Below are 23,110 nucleotides of genomic sequence, written 5' to 3' on the forward strand. Positions count from 1 at the left end.
GTTGTTCCCATCGTTTAAATTCGAGTTTAATTGATTGGATGAAGGAGTTGTTGTGAAGAGGGGGTAAAGGAGTTCAGTGTGTCAAAGAGAGGATTGGTTGGGAAATTGAAAGAAGAAGAAAAGAGAGGAATCTGTTTGTGCCTGCCAACTGTTCGATAAAATCCCCGAACCAACTCCCTAGACCAAACACTCCTCAAATCAACATGTCTCCAAAGCAAAAACGCCCCAAGGTCGTAGGAGAAAGCTCTAGGGCCTCGAAGAGGCAGAAAGGAAAAGAACCCGCTACCATCCCAACCATTGATTTGAACCCTCCCTATTCCAATATCAGGTTCATTAGCCCCGCGGCTGAAAAGAACTATGTTGAGGGGTATGCTAAGAGGCCAGTACTTTGTGAGAGGGGGATTATGCTTGAACAATTTGAAGAACCACCCTGTGATTTGTTGTCATTAATTACTGCCAAAGGATGGCAAACTTGGGTTAAGTTTCAACACAAGGCCATAGTTCCCTTAGTCAAAGAATTCTACTCAAATATAACCAGTGACAGAGATGACTCGGGGAATAGGTGCTTGATCACTGAAGTGAGAAAGGTGAAAATAGAGTTGAAGCCCTCTGATATTGCTGAAACATTCCAAATCCCAAGAGAGGCATCACCAAGAGACATTGAGGAGGCAAGTGCAGACTTAGGAAAGGAAAACTTGGCTAGGTTGATGACAGAGGCAGATGATGTTTTATGGTTGGCTCCTACCCTCCCAAAGAAGAATTTGTCCCCTAAATGCATCATCTTACATAGGCTTCTTTGTTCTCATTTCATGCCCCACGCATTCACTGGCAGTGTCTCGGTTAAGCAAGCCACATTCATGGGAAAGATGATCCTGGGAGTACACATAGACTTGGCCAAGCACATTTTTGATACCATCGACTTAGTGGCCAAGAATGCACAAGGGGGCGGAGGACTACCCTTTGGAGGGTTGATCACCTATTTTGTACTAAGGCACGGGGTAAAAGAAAAGGCAACTTTTGAAGTCATCAAGCCAATGGAAAGGATCAGCCCAGCATCTACCCGAAGGAGCAGTGGGCAGTTAAAGAGGCTTGAAGCAACAACACCTGAGAAGGGAGAGGCATCAGGCAGGCAGGTTGAAGCACAAGAAGAACCAACTCAAGAACTGCCACAACATGAAGATCAGGAAGAGAGACAAGAGGAGGGTCACACTATCAGAGGCTTATATGAGATAGTCAAGGAAATGCACGATAGGCAAGTAAAGCATGAAGCCCTAGTAGAGCAATCACTGAAGAAGATCCAAGAGAGACAGGAGGCCATTTATGAAGATCTACATTGGAGGCAGAGAGTCATCTATTCAGGAATAATGACCATGAATGAACGTTACACTGAGATGGATAAGAGAGTAGGTCAACTTCTGAGCACACCAATAGAAGAGCTTCCTCAAAAGTCTTCAAAGGACAAGTTGGCCGATGCTGAGACTTGCATACAGAAGACCATTGACATGTGGCGAGAGGAAGAGGGTGCACCTTCTACATCAGGGGCACAGCCGCAGCCGGAGCATGCAGCACCTTCTCACCCTACCATTCCATCTTCTACCTCTATTCCTCCTGCTAATCCTTCATCAAAGACCCCCTCTGGAAACTCCACTGAGGAGAACTCTACTTCTGACGATGCCACGGATGGCACTGAGTAGTCATAGGATTTGATGCTTCATGTTTAATTTCTGTACCTATGAACTACAAAGTTTAATCACATTTTCATTTGTCAATAAAAATGACTTTGCTTATTCTATGCTTCAAATTATTGTGCTCGATGCTTTAGATTCACAACTGGTTACTTGAATGATAATCTTTTATTCGAGAACAGAACTGTATGAGCTTTAGAACCAGGACCAGGACTACTTAGGGTGCTTTATTTCTGTTCATTTGTTGAATGGCATACAACATGTGAAGTAATCAGCAAATTGCCCAAAATTCTCAAATTAAGTGGAGATTTGTTACCAAAGTAAGTGTTAGAGCTTCATGACATTTTATTCTGAGTGAAATAACATCTATTCATGCAATGAAATATTTTGTTGATTCTCTTGTCTTTCAATAGCTTCAAAACAACATTTTGCCTTGAGTGTCTTTAATGATTGCGGCTAATTTTAACTGACTCTAAGCTTGAAACCAGTTGAATGAATAAGGCTGATTTATGAAATATCATAGGGGGATCATTTTCCTATTACTTGAGCCAATCAACCTATTGTTTTGATCAGTTTCCACTTATAGCCCATTAAAACTCTTCATGACCAGTTGCATCATTCCCTCTGTCCAAGTCATAGTATCATTCCCTCGGGAATTACTCAGTAGTTTAAAAAAAAAAAAAAAAAAAAAAAAAATCGTCTGGGAATCTGACGTTAAAAGACCACTTTACCATTTAAGATAAATGGTTGTCTCTAGGTCTGGGACATTAAAAACACCCCCCGTAGCCATTGAGGGTGAAGCAATGGAAGCTTGTTCACTATCAGTTGGAATAGCAGTTAGATTCAGGTTCGGATACGACCAACTGGATTTAGGTGCCCTGATATGATTTCAGCTATTGATGCATGAATGCATCACATGTACAGTTTATTTTCTCTGTACCAAAAAAAAAAAAAAAAAAAAAAAAAAAAAAAAAAAACTTCAGTTCTTAGTAGAAAATTCCCGGGACCTAATAACCCTCTTGATTTCCATCATCCCCTTTGCTATACCACATTACCATATGACCCCATTTCTTCCCAGAAAGATCCCTCCTTGTTTTATCAATCATGCAATTTCAGGATATAATTTCAAGAGTAAGGAGACTTAGTTAATTTTAAATGCTATTCATTGAGATGCTATTCTGATCATGAAGCTATGTCAAGTCCTTTCCTTCCTTAATAGCATTTTTGATGATTGATGATACCTCTTCGAACTTGATTTACATCCACTCCAAATTGAGGTACATCCTTGAGAGCAACTGTGAGTGAACATTTTATTGAAGAGAAACATATCCAGTGAAACTTGCAATCAAAGCTTAGAGAATTGAATGCAATATGCTGATTGATTTAACTTAATATGCCTGATACAAAAGTTCAAATAATAAACATTCCTTTGATTGTCCGAAGTCCCTATGCTACTGACCATACATTTTTGCTTCACATACGAGATTTGCACTATCAATGAATTTGTGAATGTTGAAGCATGCGTGCATTTAATTTGATTGCTAAGGGACTAGCAATGTTTAAGTTGGGGGGTGTGATTAATGCTCAAAAATGCCAAAAATTTGTTATGTTTTTATTACCTCCTAACCCATTTGATCGACTTAAAATCTCCAGAATTGCTTGTTGCAGCTCAAAAGAAGGTAAAGAGATGAAAGAATGATTCATACTCTCCAAAAGCATGATTGAAAGAGGAATAAAAAGTCAAGAAATAAAGGTGTCCTAATGAAAGTCAAAGCAATTCGAATAACTCTCCAAAGGTATTCAAATATGGAGCAAAAAAGAAGAAAGCTGCTCAACCATTCGAATAAATCATTCAGACATTCGAATATGCAAGATATCGGATTGTGCATATTCGAATGAGATCCAAGTCATTCGAATGAGCCGAGCATAAGAAGAAATTCGGATGAGCATAATCGTTTGGAAGCAGTGAAGACATATTCGAATGAGATCCAAGTCATTCGAATGAGCCGAGCATAAGAAGAAATTCGGATGAGCATAATCGTTTGGAAGACATATTCGAATGAGATCCAAGTCATTCGAATGAAGTTGAAGAAGAAAGGAAATCTATTCGAATGAAGGCTGAGTAATTCGAATGAGAAGCAACCCAAGGAACTCCATATTCGAATGCTCTCCAGGTCATCCGAATGCAATGAAGAAGTCAAGAGAAAAATTAGAAATTCATTCGAATGAAAGTACTGTTGCATTCGAATGACCGAGAAAATCGCCGTGTAAGGAACAGTAAATCATGAAATTCATTCGAATAAGGCTAAAATTCATTCGAATGAGCCGGTCAGTCAAAAGAAACTCAGCAAGCATTCGAATGTCTCTGCTAGTCATTCGAATGAGCAGCCGAACAAAAATTCTGACATGCGCAAATACACGCGGTGGCTCTACGGTAAATTCATCCAACTTTTAAACAACTTTTCAACAAATGGTCCCCACTTCCATGCGCCAAAAGCTTAAAAAGGGACCAACATTCTTTGGAATCAGAAGTTGACGAGTGCAGAAGATACTAAGAAAACAATACAAGAAAGAAGAAGATCATTTGGAAAGCGGGGGACTTTTCTTTTCCTTTTGTCTGTTTCTCCTATTTTTGTTCTTGTCTGTATTTCTTTCTTTGAGATAGCACTTCAGTTACACTAGTTGTTCTTGCAAAAATCTTAGCTCTGTATTACAAGTTCATTTTAATTTCTGCTTCATGTTGTAGTTCGTTTCAGCAATCAATACAGCAGTAGTTTACCAAGTTCTTATCTGTTATCTCAGTTATTTCTTTTACGAATCATGTATTCATCTGTAGAGATTTGTTTTAGTCGTGCACTTCCTATGAAGATGTGTGGCTAATTCGATTCTTGGGTTAAGGCAAAGATGGTGCCCAAAGCCACTGATGAATCAATATAACAGAACTTCATATGTCAAAGTAACAAAAGCAAAAGCAGTTTGGGAAATATTATTAACGAAAACCTCAGGCTTGGATTGGTTCGTACGCCTAACCTAGAGTCTCCATGCCATGTATGGAGGCTGCTTGACCTGGAAACGTTCTCATACCCAAGCCCCGAGCACTTATTTTGTCAAAACATTATTTATACACTGATTTATGATAGCTTCTTACCATAGAGTCTCCATGTCATGTATGGAGGTTGCTTGAACAAAGAGTTATCATCATCTCAGTAGTACATTTAATGGTTGAAAACCCAAGCTCTTGAGCTGCTAGTTACATCACAGAAAGCCATATGGTGAATCAGTTGGGTTTGGCACCAGATTTGTCTTGACCCAAGATCTATCCATTTCCAGATTACAGTATTATCACATTTAGTTTGATCTCATTTCATTATTCTGTTAATCAAAAGAACTGGTGTGGTTATCTCCTTCCATGAGTAATCTCCCTGTGAGTCGACCCGGTCTTGCCCGGAAAAATTACATATAAATTTTCTGCTACAATCACACTCGTGCACTGGCGAGTCTAAACGCCTCATCCTATCTGTGAACATAATTAGTTGCTAAATCAGCTGAATTGGTGAAAGAAAAATACAAAAGTGACAAATGCAGGGTGAGTGATGCAGCAGTGATCTATGGGGTTAGATGTGTATAAAGCTCACCTGAATAAAAGGTTTTGGGGGCGTTTGTTGGATGGTTATTTTGTGCCATGCTAATAGTTGTATTTTATTATTTGGGACGTGTTGTATTCCCTTTTGGGATAGCCTAATGAATGTAAATGATAATAATTATATGGTTCTATATAAAAAAAAAATAGTGGAATCATTACTAATTGTTGTTGATTGTATGTATGATATTGATTGAGTTTTATTCTGTTTCCACCTTGGGAGGACTTTCCCTCGGAATTCCTATGCTAGCGAGACTCTGGAGGTAGGCTCTCATAGTTTGGTAATAGAGCCTTTGTATTGAACCTTTAGCACATTTCAATCTTGAGAGAAAAAGCATAAATTTTTTGAAAATTTCTGACCGAATTTGAATTCACACACATGATTTAGGGTTTATGGTCATATTTATAGAAACCTTAAGCGTTGTTGGGTTGGGCTTGATGTGCTAGCATAAAGCCCGATCCAATTAATAATTAAATAATTCTATTTATAATATTATTATTTAATCATTCTTATTTATCTAAAAATAAATGCGCTAAAATTAGTAATTTTTAAAATTACTAATTTATCCTTCTTTTTAAAAGTGATTTCTTATTGGGTAAGACTTTTGGGTTCGCAATTAAATTAGTAACAAGAATAATCAATTATTAATTCTCGTAACTCATGAGTGACATTTAACAATATCTCATGATTACCCAATTTAATGTAAAGGAGGAATAGTGAACCTTTTACTATGATATCTTACAATGTGATCCTTCTATCATCCTATATCTCGACAAGATATGAAATCATGGACATCAGGTCAAATCTCTTAATCTCATCATATGACTAAATCCAAAATCAGTATTGACTAATATGACACAAGATATGGAATACACATTCCATCGTCATATTACCTCAGCCAAGGATTTATCATCAAGTGATTATTGGATCGTATAGGATATCCTCCTCATCGCAAACCTCGAGGTGATAGATTTCATGTTTGATGCACACATACCTCATGTACCACTGAATTAGGCACATAGTTAGGTATAATTGTTCCTGATTAGAATAATCATATACTATCATTAATATCTTAATCCACTAATACACAAATATCTATGTCATCTTAGGTCTAAGGATTAGTTGCAAATTCATAACTAACATTGAATTATTAACCTGTGAGAAAAAATCCATGTGATTCAATGTTAACAGTCATGTTTAGTGAACTCGTTCCTATAACGGGCACCCACTCATCTTCCTTCCATATCTCATATAGAATGGCATGAGACTCACTAACCTTAACTTTTAGTATCTCATACTAAAAAAGGAAGATTATGTGCTAGCCTTTACAAGTTGCTACTATCCAGGTTAAAAACTCTACAACTAGGAACTTGTTTATAGCATAACGAATTATGGATTAACCATTACTCATATTCTTAACACTTAAGAATGGTATCCAATCCTTATTATACTAATAGATGTATATTTAATTTAAATCATATTGTAATTTAAATAAAAACATAAAAATTGTCATTTAAATAATATTTAAAGAATTACAAGATTAAGTTCATTTTGTATCACTATAATTGGTCTTAAAGGCTCATATCCAACATAACTTCCATTCTGATGTGTCATTCTTTGGGGGTTTCTCATCATGCATGCACTCTACGATAAAGTCTACTAGAGCTTGGCTTTGATTGCTTGTCTTTCTTGAAAGTATCTATCATACTCACCAAGTTTTATTGCCCATTTAGTAAGTAAACTTGAATATTTAGGCTTTTACAATATCTATCAGAGTGGTTGAGCTTGAAAATAGGGTCTCAACTTTCTAGATGTCGTGATTAATGCTAATATGTTTCAATGTGAGGATATCAAGCTCTGTATCTTAGAATACCTTGGTGATGTAATACACAAGTTAGTCTATCTGACATAATTGTGTCACATAATCCCAAATACAGGAACATAGGCTCCCTAGTCTTTAGTCTAGTCAGCAATGGGACTTCCTTCAAATATTCATTCAGTTCTTCAAAAGCCTTTTGGTATTCACTTATTCATACAAAGCTTGTTTTGGCCCTTGGAATTTGGAAGAATGAAAGGCTTCTTTCTGCCTACTTTGAGAGGAATCTATTTAGGGTAACTATCCTCCCAATTAGTCATTAAACTTCTTTTGAATGAGGCTGATGATTTCATGTCTAGGATAGCTTGTATTTTTTTAGGATTAACCTTGATTCCTCTTTACGTTATCATATGCCCTAAGAATTTTCCCAATTGTACTCCAAATGAGCATTAGCTAAGGTTAAGTCTCAAATTATATTTTGCAAGCACTTTGAATACTTAGGCAAGTTTCGCAGCATGTGACTCAATTTCCTTGTTTTTAACAATCATGTAATTAACATATGCTTCCATGGTATTTTCCAACAAGTCCTTGAAGACCTTATTGACCATTCTCTAATATGTAACTCCTATATTTTTCAACGTGAAAGGTATAACCTTGTAGTAATAGGTGCATTTTTCATTAATAAAAGTTATTTTCTCCTTATCTAATGGGTACATCATAATTTGATGGTATTCGAAGAAAGTGCCTAAGAAAGTTAATAAATCGAACCCCGATGTTTCATCCATTAGTTTGTCAATTAATGGGAGAGGGTATGAGTCTATCAGGGAAGCTTTGTTAAGGTCGATGAAGTCCACTCACAGTCTCCATTTTCCATTAGCTTTCTTTACCATGATAATGTTTGCTAGCCATTTTGGATAATGGACTTCTTGAATAAATCTAGCTTGTAGTAACTTATCAATTTCTTTTTCAAGGGCTCTCTATCTTTCTAGAATGGTATTCCTTTTCTTCTATTTGATAGGCTTTGCGCGGGGATTAACATTTAGGTGATGAGAAATTACCTTTGGGTTGATTCCCGACATATCTGTCGGTGCTCATGCAAATATGTCAGTGTTTACTCTTAGGCATTCCATGATTTCTTACTTTACTTTGTTTTGTAACTAGCTCCCACATATACCAGTCTTTCATTATCCCTTTCTTTTAGCTATATTGCTTATAATTTTTCCACCGGTTGAGGTTTGCTTATAGATTGTACTTCCTTTATGGTGAGGGTCTCTTTCTTCCTTTTTCCTTCAATAGAGGAGATATAACAGCTCCTCGCCTTTTGATTGCCCCAGACTTGTCTTACTTTATTCAGTGTGGGGAATTTCATCAGGAGATATCCTAAAGAAATTACCACTCTCATGTCATTCAAGAAGAGATGCCCCAATATGACATTAGAAGCTGACAAGGACATCTTCACTGATGTTCTACCCTTGTGTTTAGTTTTGATGATGAAAAATAATACTTTGTTCTATCCCCAAGTCATGAGTCAAGTTTATGGTTTTCAACAAAAATCAATTTCAAGTAAGTTATTAAAATGAAAACCAAAAAGATTTATGATTTTCTATATTAGTTGGAGATTTGCAAAGTCAAGTATTTAGTCTTAAAACAATCTCCTAAAATATTTTTCAAATTAGGTTTGAAGTCATTGGTCAACATAGAGCTAAAATTGTTCTAAGACAAAAGACCAACTAGAACATAAATGTGTTTGATGAAAAATCATTTATGTTAATCTTATATTTCAAAATAAGCTTTTCATATTTTGAAGCATGCATGAAAGGTTTTGGTTTCAAATTCAAATGTCTGAAAAATCCTTTAGTTCATGCATCATGTTTCGAAACTCCTTTTGACAAGGTTTCAGTATTTTTCTAAGTCTAGAAGACTAGCACTTTATAAGGAGACATATAAAAAAATGTTTTCTTTTTAGAAAACTAACTCCCAGTATTTTGATATCTTCTATCCATTAATGCTAAAATGATTTTTAATGAATTTTTCAAGAAATAGAAAGTGTATATCTTGGAGGTGGTAAAATCACAAAATCCTAAGTTGGTACTAAAACCCAAATTCTACTTTCTTATTCTTATGAATTTTAATTTTTTAGATATTTTTATTGAATCCAAATGGGGAGTACTTTCTTTAGTTTAAGTAAATGTCCTCATTTTGTTTTATTTATATTTTACCTTCCATTTACTTTAATGTCCTCATAGCTAGTCTTCTATGTTGTTTTGCTAGAGGGACTATATTGCTTGTAGGAGGATTTTGACTCCTACCTTGTTGTGCTAGAGGACTTGCTTATTGAAGCAAGGGGTTGAATATCTAGCTTGTTGTGCTAGAGGACTTGCTTGTTGAAGCAAGGGGTTGTATTTCCTAGCTTGTTACTAGAGGGTTTATCCGAAGAGATAGAAGATTTTTAGGGGATTGATTGAAAAATCCTTAGTGAGGAGCTAAGGTAGTGGAGTAGGCTTGGTTTAAGCCGAACCACTATATATCGTTGTGTCTCTTATATGCTTGTGCTATTTGTTTCATTTATTGTTTCAAGCATTTCATTAATTCTCACTTTCACTAAAATCACATTTTTCATTAAAAGGATTTTCAAGTAAAATCAAAATTTTAAAACAACCCAATTCACCCCTCTCTTGGTGTTGGTGCCATTGCTATTCAAATCTAACATTCACCACCATAAAATTTATTTGGCTTCTTACGTTTTAGGGTTTAGTACCCAATGTCATTGCCAATTGTATCGATCCAACTATCTGCACTGCTTCTTTGGTAAAACTACATAGAAGAGAACATATAGTCTTCAACCTATCTTAGGAGATGTTCATCTTTTCAAAATAGTTCCAATAAATTAAGTTGATTGAATGACTGCTATTAATAAGTATTCTCACAATTGGATGCTTGGTAATCACTGCTAAAATAACCTTGAGGTCGTCTTAGGGTATAATGACATATCCCCTGTCTTCCAGAGTAAAGGTGATGGGTTCTTCATTTTCTTAAACCTTCATGACATAATTCACCTGATAGGCCTATTTGGCATAGGTCTTTCTAGAGGATGAGAAGCCAACTACCAATGTTTATCCACTAGACATGGATGACCTGATGAATAGGTTCATTATCTAAAGGAAGAGTTCTTATATCTTCTCGTCTCTTTCCATCCTATTACCTGTCTCATCCCTCTAGTCTTTGGTCGTGTTATCTTTCTCTAATTTCAACTTGAGCATGTCTTCTCTATCTCCCTTCTTTGATTAGGGACTCAATCTAATTAATCAATTTATAACATTTATCAATCATATGTCTGTGAGTTCCATGGAATCTGTAATAAGCGTCCTTATCTCTTCCCAAGGGTCAATCATATTTTTTAAAGAATTTAATGAGGCGTGATCCTTCATTTGCTACCAAAATAGCAAATCGTGGTTCAATTAGCACAGTATAATTTTTGAACTAGTATCTAGAAGAGCTTTTAACTTTCTTAGATTTGTCTTTTCTCTTGCTAGATCTCTCATCAAAATCTCTTTCTTTTCTTTTCTTTCTAGTTCTTTATCTACGCCTACTATATGCATTACCTCAGCTTATAGAATATATTTACTAGCTTGAACAAACAAGTTTGTCAATAATGCAAGTTCATCAAGAGCAAGGGATTCTTGTAGTGGTACTAACTTGGTACCTTGGAGCATTGCAACAACCATTACACATACTTTCAAGTCCTTTATTTCAAAGGCTACATTTCTAAATTGATTAAGATATTGCCTGAGGATTTCCTTGCTACTTTGTTAAATGTTGAGCAGGTAAGGGGCATTTGTTTTCCTCTAGCTATTAATTGTGAGGGCCTTAATGAATTTGCTTCTTAATTGATTAAAAGACAAAAGAGGCTGTTTTATCAGGCTATTGAACCATGTATAAGCACGATTTGTTAGAGTCAATGAAAAGACTACACATAATAGCATCGTTTCATACTTGTAATAGCATAACTGATTCATAATTTTGAATGTGATCGTAGGAATCACCTTTTCTAGAATAAGAAATAACTTGAGGCATTTTAAATTTAGGAGATAAGGGTTTTCCCATGATCTTAAGAGTAAAGGGATCTTTCTCCTATCTTGCTCTTCTTTAGGGGGCGTTTGTTAATCAAGATATGGGATGAAAAAGCCAAGATATGGGATGCATCTCGGACTTCTATTATTTCCAACATGTTTGTTAAACTTATCTGAAAATTTTTGAAAAAATCATTAATGACTCATTATCTTGATCTTTCAAGATATGCTTATCTCTCCCCCCCCCCCCCTCAAGATTTTTGTGTTCTCTAGTGCATTTTATAGATAAAGTTGGAAAAAAAATTTCTTGGTCTTTATAGATAAGAAAAAAATGACATTTGTGTTCTCTAGTGCATTTTAAAAAAATTTAACAAACTTGATAAAAATCTTGAAATGCTTTCCAGGCTTATCTTAATCATTTCATATCTTGATTCGGAATGCATTCCAGCCTTATCTTAATGCCTCTTATGTTGCCCATTTTAACAAATGTCCCCTTAATAGGTACCAACTTATTTTGCTCTAATACTTGTTCAATCATTCTCTTCATATTGGTAGCTTTGCAAGCACTAAGGGCGAATTAGTTATCTCCATCTTGTTCTTTTTTAAGTTGAGGCTTATGTGGGATTCTAGCCTCTCTAGTTGTTGTGCTTTTAATAATTTATTGATATTTTTCCTTGTGGGCAACCTCAATTTCTTTTTGGACTAGGGCAACACCTACCGTGTCTTGATGGTCCAAGAAAGTCTCTCGTGACCCTCATTCTTGGCATGCATCTGAGAGAGGTTGATGTCCCTGCAAGAGACTTCCTCACAAAGTCTTAGGAGGATTCTTGGCCAGAGGTCCACTTTTAGTATAATTTTATAAAATAGGCAAAAGTAGAGCTTGCAGTAAGATGTTTTGTAAGAAGATTGTCATCTCCCGAAGAGCTTGAATGCTTTCTTTGTGTTATTTGCTTCTTAATCACTTAAAGAAACAATTTGGGGGACTATCCCAGAGGCCTAGAGAATAGGGATTGTCAACATCATTTCCCTATTCCCTCTAACAACTTGAGATTTTATGTAAATCATGGTGAACTTTTAAGCTTTTTTATCAATATTCCACTAACAACGTTAATTGTTATCACTTAAACACAATAATAAAATTTATTTGTCGAAGAAATTTGTCTTCAAACCTTGAGAATTCTACAAAAATGAAATCGTAGAGAGCGTTTGGCATTTCCTGCGCAAAAACTCTAATGCTTAAGTCAAATTTTTAGAGATCAACAAAGAAAGCATAGAACTCTTAAACTAATAATGAGTGTCTTACCCTTTTATGGAATTAAGGCTCACTTAGAAGATTTGTGATGAGTATTCACAATATTCTAAGATTAATTAGGATTTGAATTGCTTTAGATAAGTCTTTTCCTTTGCATAATTTCTAAAATCTTAGAGATATGTGCTTACAAGTTTGTATGAGAATACCCTAAGAGAGAGATCTCCCAAAGAATAAGTTTACGAACTCAGCAAGGGAGTCTCCTAAAGACATTTGAGTCTCTAAGGAGAGTTTAGCTTATGAAATTCCGCCATATCTCCCAAAGACTTTCAGGTCTCCTGGGCCTTTTAGAGCTTTTCTCATATGCTTTATTCGTTGTTTTTGGACTTCTCATTTGGAAATGAGCCTTGGTTCGATATGGGGCTTGACCCATTACTCATCAATATGAATGGTCTGTCAGTCCATAAAAACCAATTTAATTTGAACCAATTTGGACAAGGCAAAGAAACTCCCGACACATTGGACCCCTTGGAAGAATGCACCCCTATTATTGAATTACAAGTCAAAAGTTATATACACTAGCTTGAATAAAACAGATATCAAACTTGAAACTTAACATCTCTTGGAGCCCAGCCAACAGGAAATAAGGATAAAAAGAAAGTGAATTCAGTCAGTATTTTACGCACCTCAAATCCAAATCCAAACCACCCAAGAGAAGGGTACAGACCCCACAATGTTGCTTCCCTACTTTGACTGTTTATTAAATTTCTAATGTTGCATGAGTGCTTCAAGAACATTAAAACACCAACACACACACACACGCTTCATTCAAGCCTTGATACCTGCAGAGACTGCTTTATTTCATTTTTCCCTTTCAAGAATACAGCCTAATGCGTGTAGTTATGGGCCTTCGGCACATAGGACACGATGATATGGATACACCACATTCCTTGCAAACCTAAAACATGAAAAGTGAGCATTAGAAATGCAGAGTCAGCTTACATGAAAATAAACAAGTTATGGACAAAGCAAAATGTAAAAAAGAGAAACTAGAATGGCAACTTGGTTTGACACTCAAGTTTCCCTTAATTCTATGTTATTCATACGATAATGGCAAAATGTAAAAAGAATTTGCCGTCTACATGTTATTCATACATGAAAAAGGGAAAGTTGTTTATTTCCTTCGCGTTGCATGTTCATGTTTCCCTTAATTCTATGCTCTTTAACTAATTGGAAATGTTATTTGGACACTCAAGTTTGACACTTACGGTAACACTTTGTACTAATATCTTGTATTGTGTGTCATATCAATGCAAATACACAAACATTAATGCAAAGTGTCAAACTTGAGTACCCAAATAACGTTTCCGATTAGTTAAAGTGCATAGAATTAAGGGAAACATCAACATGCAATGCCAAATGCGATAAACAATTTTCCCTTTTTCATGTATGAATAACATGTAGACGACAATTTTTTATTTATTTATTTTTTAGATCTAGTTGACATCTTGTCAAGTTAAAAACAAGTGTGGATTCTCATAAGAAGAAGAAGAAGCATGGAAAATGATGTGGTAAATTTGAAGATCAAGTTATTGTTAGAAGATTGAAGATTAGCAATCTTAGATCTATTGTTCAGAAAGGAGAGGTTATTGGAGATATGGCTCAAAGAATCAAGGCACAAAGGTTAATATGATGTGCATCCAATGTTTTATGTGATCATAAAATTCCTTTGAAGTTAAGTATTTGCATATATAATTTTAAGTTTGGATAAATGTGTAATCATATAAAAAACTAGACAGGATAAGGTTGGAGTGACGCCTATTGAAGATAAGATACATCAGATGCAATTAAATTAGTTTGGACATGTGAGGAGAAGACCAGTCTATGCACCTATGAGGTGAGTGGATGAAAAGGAAGAAGTTATAGCAATAGAGGTAGGGGTCGACCAAATAAACTTGAGGGAAACTCTTAAAAATGATAAGATATAATGGCCTTCCTAAGGATATACATGTATGGATAGAAATGGGTGGCGTTTGAGTTCACCTAATAGGATAAAAGCTTGCAATAGTTGTTGTCTTAATTGATCTCTTGCATAGAGATCAATTATATTACAGCTAGTATGTGCATCGTATTTTGTTTTTGATAGCTTATTTTTGGTTATTTATTTTGCACGCAATGTCAGTTATTATGCCTAAAATCCTAAAGTGACAAAATGTTTAGTTTATATTTCTCCAGTGTGATGAGACTCTCTCTCTCTCTCTCTCTCTCTATATATATATATATATATCCTGCCTAAAGTAACAAAATGTTTAATTTATAGTTTTGCAGTGCGATGAGACTCACTCACTCTCTCTCTCTCTCTCTCTCTCACTGTAATGTTTTCCAGTGTGAAAATATCTGTATCCTTTAATGTACAAGACAAAACAAACAGTACAAATATGAGTACAGTTGTGAATCTTTGTTTCTTTCTAGCATCATTCCACAATGATGTACTTTCTGGTGTTGCTGTGTTAATGTAATAAAAATAAAGCCTCCTTGTATGTGTTCCAATGGACACTACAGGCATACTTCATAACTTTTGGTGCTTAGAGCAGCAAAATAATTCAAGCAGAATGCTTACCAAGTGACCACAGTCAAAAGCCATATCTTTCGGATTTGTCAAGCAAATGGGGCAGACCTTGTTAAACAAACCCAAAAATTACTCAGAATTAAGTGCAGGAATATGAAATGAGTGAATTAATTGTTCTTCACCTTTGTCAGCAAAAGGAAGATGAAGTTTACCTGTTCTACTGATGACTCGCCACCAGGGGCAAAGCTCGTCATATGCGGAACAGATTTAACAGCATTATCATGATCTATCACTGATTGTGGGGGAGGAAGAGGTTTCGCCCATGGAATGCTTGCATTTCTGCTGCATAAGCAAAAAGGTTAAGAAATTCAGGCAATCCTGGCTCTATAATCAAACATTAGCAAGAAATTACAGGATTCAGAGTTACTTCACGTAGTGATGGCTTTGCGTAGCTTTGTATTGATATGGAACTTCCATTAGAGCAGCAAGGGCAAAGGCTGCTTCTTTCTTTGACATATCTGAGTTCTCCGACATGATTTTTGTAAAATCCACAAACTGCATAGACAAAAAAAAAAAAAAGTACATTGTAAACAACAGATATGTGTTTTATCATTTTCACTTTGTTTCACAGCCCAATCAAACATACAATTTCTAGACAGAAAGGAAAGAAAAAAGCTGCAAAATAAAGGTCTCCACCTAAAGAACAAACACAGGTTGTCCAGTTTGGAAAACAACAAAAGACTAATGGGGAACTGGGTAGAGGCAGTAGTTCACCATCAACAAACATTTTAGTTTCACTGAAGAATCGGAAAACTTATTCCAATACTTTGAGGAAATTAATGCTAATTCACATTTTTTTAATGGATCAAGGGTGCAGGGATCTTCATTATTTGATCTCAATCTTAATAATGACATCTGGCTTAACCATCTCTAAGGAGGAACCATGCTTTTGGACTGAATGTGCAATTCTTTGACCAAAAAAGTTAAATTCTTCTTAATAAATTAATCCTATCAAGCTTGCAGCAACTGGCTGTCCAGCTTCTCTTTTCCTTTGGTCTTTACAAGAGGAATCTGTTAAAAAGACATTTCTTCCTTCTTCCACTCAGCAACTCTAACTACATATATGTATTCATGTTGGATAGAAGATATATTAAAAGAAACCAGGCCAACCTAATTGGTGATTTTATGTCAAACAAAGAGACCACCTAACAAAAGCACATAGTTAACACGAGGTTTCCGAGGACACAATGTAGCTATGAATAGAAGACACAAAAAGATGACCTCTCCCGTTTGTTTCTGAGTAAGATTGGTTCATTAGCTTGATGTGTTCACTGCAAGGTCTAACAGGCCTCCATGCCACACAACATGCAGTCATTGAACACACAATTGTATGGAATTGCAAAAATTAAGAAATAAATATGAATTCTTTACGTACCTGAAAGTTGTCAAATGCGCGGTGAGGAATGTTATCATCAAATTGTTTCATTGTATCCCATGGGCCATCTCCAACACCAACCAAGATAATTGAAAGGGGATATTGACTGCTTGTCAAATGCCACAAATACACAATTTAAGATAGCAAGGTGAATGGCATAACAAGTTGAGCTCACAAAATGGTAACTCTTTTACCTTGCAGTTACTATAGAATTAACAGTTCCTTGCTCCTGGGTACTTAATCTTCCAGGTGGTATATCAGGACTCCTTGTGACCTATTAGGTAGTTTTAAACAATGGATGGAGAAGAGGTATGAAGATTCACATACATGAAATGTAAATTATTGGGAATCAAGTCGAAACCTGTCCATCTGCAATAATGACAAGCACATGATATTGCCCATTGCTTCTCTCCACAATGTCAATCGCAGCATCAATTATAGGTGCAAATGAGGTAGGACCTATTTCATTTAGTGAATTCACATGAGGGTACCATTAACGAGCCAGAGATGGAAATTCTACTTTCATCACTGAATAACATTTAGCTGAAATATTGCAATACCAATTTAAAGAGGAAAACGCCAACTGTGTTCCCCTTGAATTGAAACTTCAACAGTAATTTTGTACCAGCATATAATTGGTCAATTTAAACTACAGTTCACGTGTCACAAACCAATCTCACATTGGTAGTCTATTGGGGAGGCATTGGGTTTACTACTTGGTCCAATGAGCCCGCAGGTCACCTTTAGCTAGGACTTTTGGTGAGGACTTGTGGTGTTACAAGTGGTTTCAAAGCCAAACCAAGACCACTATTGCGTGGTGTGGGCTAGGAAGGTGTTCTGAATTTCATTCAAGTCAGATTGATAAATATTGGATTTCTGGCCTGGTGAAGACACTAGGTATAAAGGAAAGGAGTTTGTTAAGACCCAATCCAGATTGCTAGTCTACTGGAGAGGTCTTGGGGTATATTACTTAGTCTTGTGGCCTATAAATTACCTTTAGCTAACACTTTTGGGTGAGGCCCGGTGGTGTTACACCCAGGACCACTATTACATGGGTGTGGGGCCTGTGGGCTAGGAAAGTGTTTTGAATATGACCTGGGTCAAATTGATTGACATAGGATTTTGGCCTTGCAAGGAAGCTAGGTATTAGAGGAGGAGAGTTTGTCACAACCCAATCTCACATTAGTAGCCTATTGGGAAGGTGTTGGGTAAATTACTTGGTGTCATGAGCCTATAAGTCACTTTCAGCTAGCAGTTTTATGCAAGGACCTATGGTGTTACAACATGGTAGATAGTAAGTTTTGAGGGCTTGTTACACAATTCATGTGACCAACGACAGCATGGATAACCTCCTTTATTAGGATTGACTTGACATAGTATCTATTTATTAAATCACCATGTGATGATTCATTATACTCTTGTGCTGCAATTATGAATGATTCTTAAGATGTATTAGGCCCATGATTTTCATTTTAGGAAGATCATGTGCATGAATGAGATGCATAGTTGTAAAGACACAAATCTATCTAAAAAATTATGCTTCTATATGGAGTTTGTAGTTGCAGGGTGAATTTGACAATTCCCTAGGAGATTATAAGAAACCCCTTGGCCAAGCCTCTTCACCCCACTAGGTGGTTCAACCACGTGTATTCTAACTCACTAATTGTCAGCACCTTGACATTGAGGCATGCATGCATAGGTGTGAGCGAGGCATGGTAAGGTAGGATGCAATATGAGGGATTCCCACCAAGTTTTCTTTTATCTTCCTCTCCCTCTTTTTCTACAAACTTCCTCCATTTCACCCATGCATCCCACAAGTGCATCAATTAGTCTTCTTTTCACATGTCAAAAAACTCAAAACCACTTAAATTCTTAATTGTCCCTGCAGCTTCATGATCCATTTCACGTCTCAGCCCAAAAATTGTCTTACAAGATTTTTGGATATCCTATAGTGACTAAAGGAGGCTACAAGTGGGCTTGGCTTGATTGCCTGGCTGGTAAACATGTTGGGCCATGTGTTGTCTTTAACTGCTGGTTAGGAAAATAGAAAAAATATATACAAAATAACTAAATCAGGACCAATTTGAGTCTAGTCATGACACTTAATACTTTAATTATTTAAAACAAAACACTTACAAAGAGAAAATAGAATATTACAATAGAAAAACAATACTTCAAAGAGAAACAATAAAATATACCAGAGAGGCTTTCCATTCACTGCAGCTATTTATTCCATATGTACAGGCTCATAGGCGAAAATATACTGTCAGACTCAGTCCATTTACTCCATTTATAGGAAGTCCAAGGTTTACCAACTAACCAGAGAATATAAAATTATATTTGACCCCCTTTCCCTCAAATTCCAATCCTGGCATAAAAGGTGAACCAAACAAATAAAATACACTCACATTATTGGTCTAGTTAGATGAGGGTGCTGGGAAGCTAACATTGAATGCTCTTGAATTGTGGAAAAGATAAATCAATAATTTAAAGCAGTAGGTAGCATCTAATAAATAAAGCTCAGTGGATACTTCTTTCTCCTCAGTTCCTAAAAGTTATGACAATGAGGTTTTGCAATGACACAATTTTCCATGCAATGTATGTTGGTTCCCCTATTCATTAGGGAATGCCATATTTCTTATTTCCCTCTTCCCCTTCTGTTTTAATGCATGTGAAATCATAAAACAAAAATATCTAGAGACAATTCATTGGTTGTATTTCCATCTTGTTCAGGTTGGTTTCACAATATTAACTATGTGATGAAACACAATCATATCAATTATCTTCATTCACCACCATCTCATGAAACTTTTATGTATAAGATGGTGATGAAACTTTATCTCATTGTTCCCTTGCTAGAGGGTTGCGTCAAGAAGGGCATCCAAGATAAACGTTTTTGCCATGTTGTTCTTTTGCATAGATTTGTATTGTCTATGTGACTATTGAGGTACACATGTGAGGGTATTGTGGTAATTCTTGTATATACCATACCACTTGTATATATACACGTGTATTTTATGTCAATAATAAAATACATTGTTTTATGCCCAATGTCTCATTCCTATTGAGTATGGAAAGTTAGTTTCTAGATTCACACTATGATAGTCATGAACATTTCCCATAGCTGAACAGTCCGCATCTAGATATTGTGTGTTTGTTGGTGGAAACTTGGTATCTTGGAAAAACAGTGTTGTTGCCAAGTATAGTAAAGAGACTAAATATAAGGCAATGGCAATAACACGTGAAGTTGATGTGATTGAAACAATTAGTTGAGGAGTGAGAAGTCATTAGGATCAAGTCCATGCAGTTGGTTTGTGACAAACAAGCTACAATGCATATTGTTTCTAATCTCGTGTTCCATGAAAGGACCAAACATATTGAAATTGATTGTCATTTAGTTAGATAAGAGGTTCTTTGGAGATATTATGACAACATTTTTGGATTCTAATGATTGTCAGATCCTAGATCTAACAAAGAATTCTCAGCCGATTTGGATGAGAATTAGGCATATGAGGGGGGTTTTGCAGAAGAGAGGGAAGAATAGAGAATTGAGGAGGAAGAATCAAGAGAAAGAGAGAGAGAGAGGCAGGAAATTAGAACTTCTCAATTGTATTCTGTTGGAGAGTCCTAGGATCCGAGGGAATCTCAAGGTAAAAAAGAGTCCAAAGCAAAGAAGGAGACTGCAATTGATGTGGGCTTCAGTTGTGGGCTGGCGCATCAAGATAAAGGAGGAGAAATAAAAGGATAAAAAACAAGATAAGACTCCTAATCAAGTAGGAGAAATTATAGGAATAGATTTGTAAATTATCTTGTAAATATTCTCAATTATGTTGCTTATCATCTGCTAGAAATTAGGAATTGATAACATAGAAAACTGTATATAATTCTTATTTCATGAGAAATCAAGTACGTTTTTGATTTCCACCAAATCAGTCTCTTGTTTCTAGGTTCCATACTTTAGGAACCAAATTTGTTCATATTCAATAGTTTGAAAAATGGCTGGGTCAGGTCTTATATATTGATCCACAACAAGAGATTAGTGCCAAAAACGGTTACCCAATCTCCAAGTATAACTTGCAATGCATACATCTTGGTACAACCCCTTATATACTGATCCACAACAAGAGATTGACACCAAAAATGGTTACCCAATCTTTGAGTACAACTTGTAATGCATACATCTAGGTACAACCCCCTTATAGCTATAACTACCCTCAATGTAACACCCCATGGTCTGGGTACATGACAACTTTCCCCCCCTTCGAAATATTTCTTGTCCTCAAGAAATGCTAAGTAAATTGGCAGAGCTGGGAAATTGCTTGAGAAGATCGGGCAAGTACTCTCATGTGTTGCTGTCAGGGTGCAGGGAGGACCATTTGACAAGTACTTGGGTTATAAGGGCTCTGTGCTTATAGATGATTTGCTTATCCAGGATGGCCATTGGTGCTACTTCTCCAACTTCTTCACTAAAGCTAGGGGGAAGTGCCTATCTTGCCACATTTGTCCCAATAGATTTCTTGAGTAGGGAAACATGGAATACCTAGTGAATTTGAGTTTCCTCCAGTAGTTGCAATCTGTAAGCCACCTTCCCCATCTTTGCAAGAACTGGATAAGGTTCATAGAATTTTGGGCTTAACTTATAAATTGGCTGACGAGAGAGGTCTTTCAAGTGAGGGTGGCTTAGTCTTACGTAGAACTCATCTCCTATTGCAAACTCCCACTCACTACGCTTCTTGTCTACAATTTACTTCATCTGATTCTGAGCATTGGCTAATTCCTTCTTTAATGTCTGCAATATATTCTGCCTTTGCTATAAGTATGCATCAACTGCTACTACTGTAGTGTGTTCCCCAATAGCTGGTAGTAGGGATGGTTGTTGCCATATAAAGCTTCAAATGGTGTCATTTTGATTGAGTTTTAGTGGTTGGAATTGTACCACCACTGAGTTAGGGATAACCATTTATGCCACCCCTTATGCTGTAGAAAATAGAAGCATCAGAGGTATGTTTCTAGGCACCGATTGACCCTTTCCGATTTATCCATGTTGCGAATAGACAACATGACCTTAGGGTATTCACAGAATACTTTTCAATAGCAGATCAAAGACAACAAAGACAGGAAGCTCGATATCAAAAAAATATACACAAAACATACACAAACTGAAACGAAAACAGAAACGAAAAATAACAAAGGGAGACAAGAATTTTTACCGTGATTCACCTCAAAAGAGGCTACGTAACAAAGGGAGACAAGAATTTTTACCGTAATTCACCTCAAAAGAGGCTACGTTCACGTTGATCTCTGGTGAGAAGAGCTCACTACACTAAGTAAAGAATCAGAGATTTACACCCTCATAAACCTTCACAATCTCTCTGTACAAACACTGGTTCGAGAACCAAAAATGCCCAATAATCACAAATACAAATTAAAGGCAGAACCTATCAAACCATAGAACAAAATAATCTATACATAGCATTAGAACAATATGAAGAAACCTACCAAAGAAAACCCTAGCCCGAAGCCAAGCGAAAAACCCTTCTAGATGTATCTCTCTCTTTCCCCCTATTTCTTTTCTTTCTTTTCGTCTCTTTCGTCTGACCGTTCACATCCCGAGGAGCGAGATTAAAAGCGATGATGGATGGCTGGGATTGCAGCTCATAAAGCATAGATGAGAGGCTGAGATCAAATCGTGCAAGCACGATGATTATTCCAACAGAAATGGCAGTCGGGCAGAGAATGCAAAAGGGTAAGAAGGCAATCGGATGAAGGACAATCAGACGCCATCAAGGAGCAGCGGATGGCTGCCGCGTGTTGCCATCCAGCAGGTGCCATATGGCAGTCTGCGGTTGCAGCACGTGGCCTTCCAATTTGCTAATTCCAACGATGTTGTTTGGTGCTTCACAACCAACAGTCTATCTATCTCCAGATGGTAGGCAGTGGACATGTGTAATTTTGTGCCCATACTCCGTAGTAACTCATGCCAAAACAAGGTGGTGAACACCTTATCTTGGTTCGATACTATTGACTGAGGTACCCGTGCAACCTCACTATGTTGTCCAAGAAGAGCTTGGCCACTTCTTGTGCTGTGAAGGGATGTGATAGGCTCAAGAAATGACTAAATTTTGTAAACCTATCAACCACCACTAGAATACAGTCCTTCCCTTCTGACTTGGGCAATCCCTCCATGAAATCCATGGTCACATTGGTCCATGCTTGTTCTAGAACGGCTAAAGGTTGGAGGAGGCTTGAATGTGCCATTGTCTCATGTTTGCACCTTTTACAAGTGTCACAAGTCATGAAAAACTCCATCATTGATTTCTTTAGCTTTGGCCAGTAGAATAGATGCTTCACCTTTCGGTAGGTATTTTGAATGCCCGAATGTCCTCCAGGGGGTGATCCATGCAGGGATTGGAGGATTTTACTCTTCAATGCCTCAATCCCCAATCACCAACCTCCCACAGTATCTTACCAGCCCGTTGACTAAGGTGTATCCAGGTCTACTATTGGCATGAATACTCAGTTGCTCCAATAATTCCCTTGTCCATTCCCTTGTCTCATAGCTGGCTGTGACTTCTTGATACCAATCTAGCACTAATGTTGTGATGGCTGGGAATGTCCCCTCTTCATGACAACGGGATAAAGCAT

General features: G+C 36.7%; 1 protein-coding gene across 5 annotated transcripts in view; it reads right to left on the bottom strand.

Moving 5' to 3' along the window:
- Window positions 1–13,105: 13,105 nt before the first annotated feature.
- The window catches only part of LOC127803723 (E3 ubiquitin-protein ligase RGLG3), a 33,892-nt gene continuing 23,887 nt past the window's right edge, over window positions 13,106–23,110 (bottom strand). For 2 of the 5 annotated variants that reach the window (XM_052340161.1, XM_052340160.1), the window contains exons 6-12: window positions 16,827–16,924; window positions 16,660–16,739; window positions 16,466–16,571; window positions 15,458–15,585; window positions 15,243–15,372; window positions 15,082–15,138; window positions 13,106–13,419 (exon numbers count right to left, since the gene is read on the bottom strand). In XM_052340161.1, coding sequence (XP_052196121.1) covers window positions 13,336–13,419; window positions 15,082–15,138; window positions 15,243–15,372; window positions 15,458–15,585; window positions 16,466–16,571; window positions 16,660–16,739; window positions 16,827–16,924 — 683 coding nt within the window. In that variant the 3' untranslated portion in view covers window positions 13,106–13,335. Of the gene's footprint in view, window positions 13,420–15,081; window positions 15,174–15,242; window positions 15,373–15,457; window positions 15,586–16,465; window positions 16,572–16,659; window positions 16,740–16,826; window positions 16,925–23,110 lie in introns of all 5 variants that reach the window. The other 3 variants (XM_052340164.1, XM_052340163.1, XM_052340162.1) reach the window with 3 other exon arrangements.

This window comes from Diospyros lotus, chromosome 6 (genome assembly GCF_014633365.1).
Source record: "Diospyros lotus cultivar Yz01 chromosome 6, ASM1463336v1, whole genome shotgun sequence".
NCBI lineage: Eukaryota > Viridiplantae > Streptophyta > Magnoliopsida > Ericales > Ebenaceae > Diospyros > Diospyros lotus.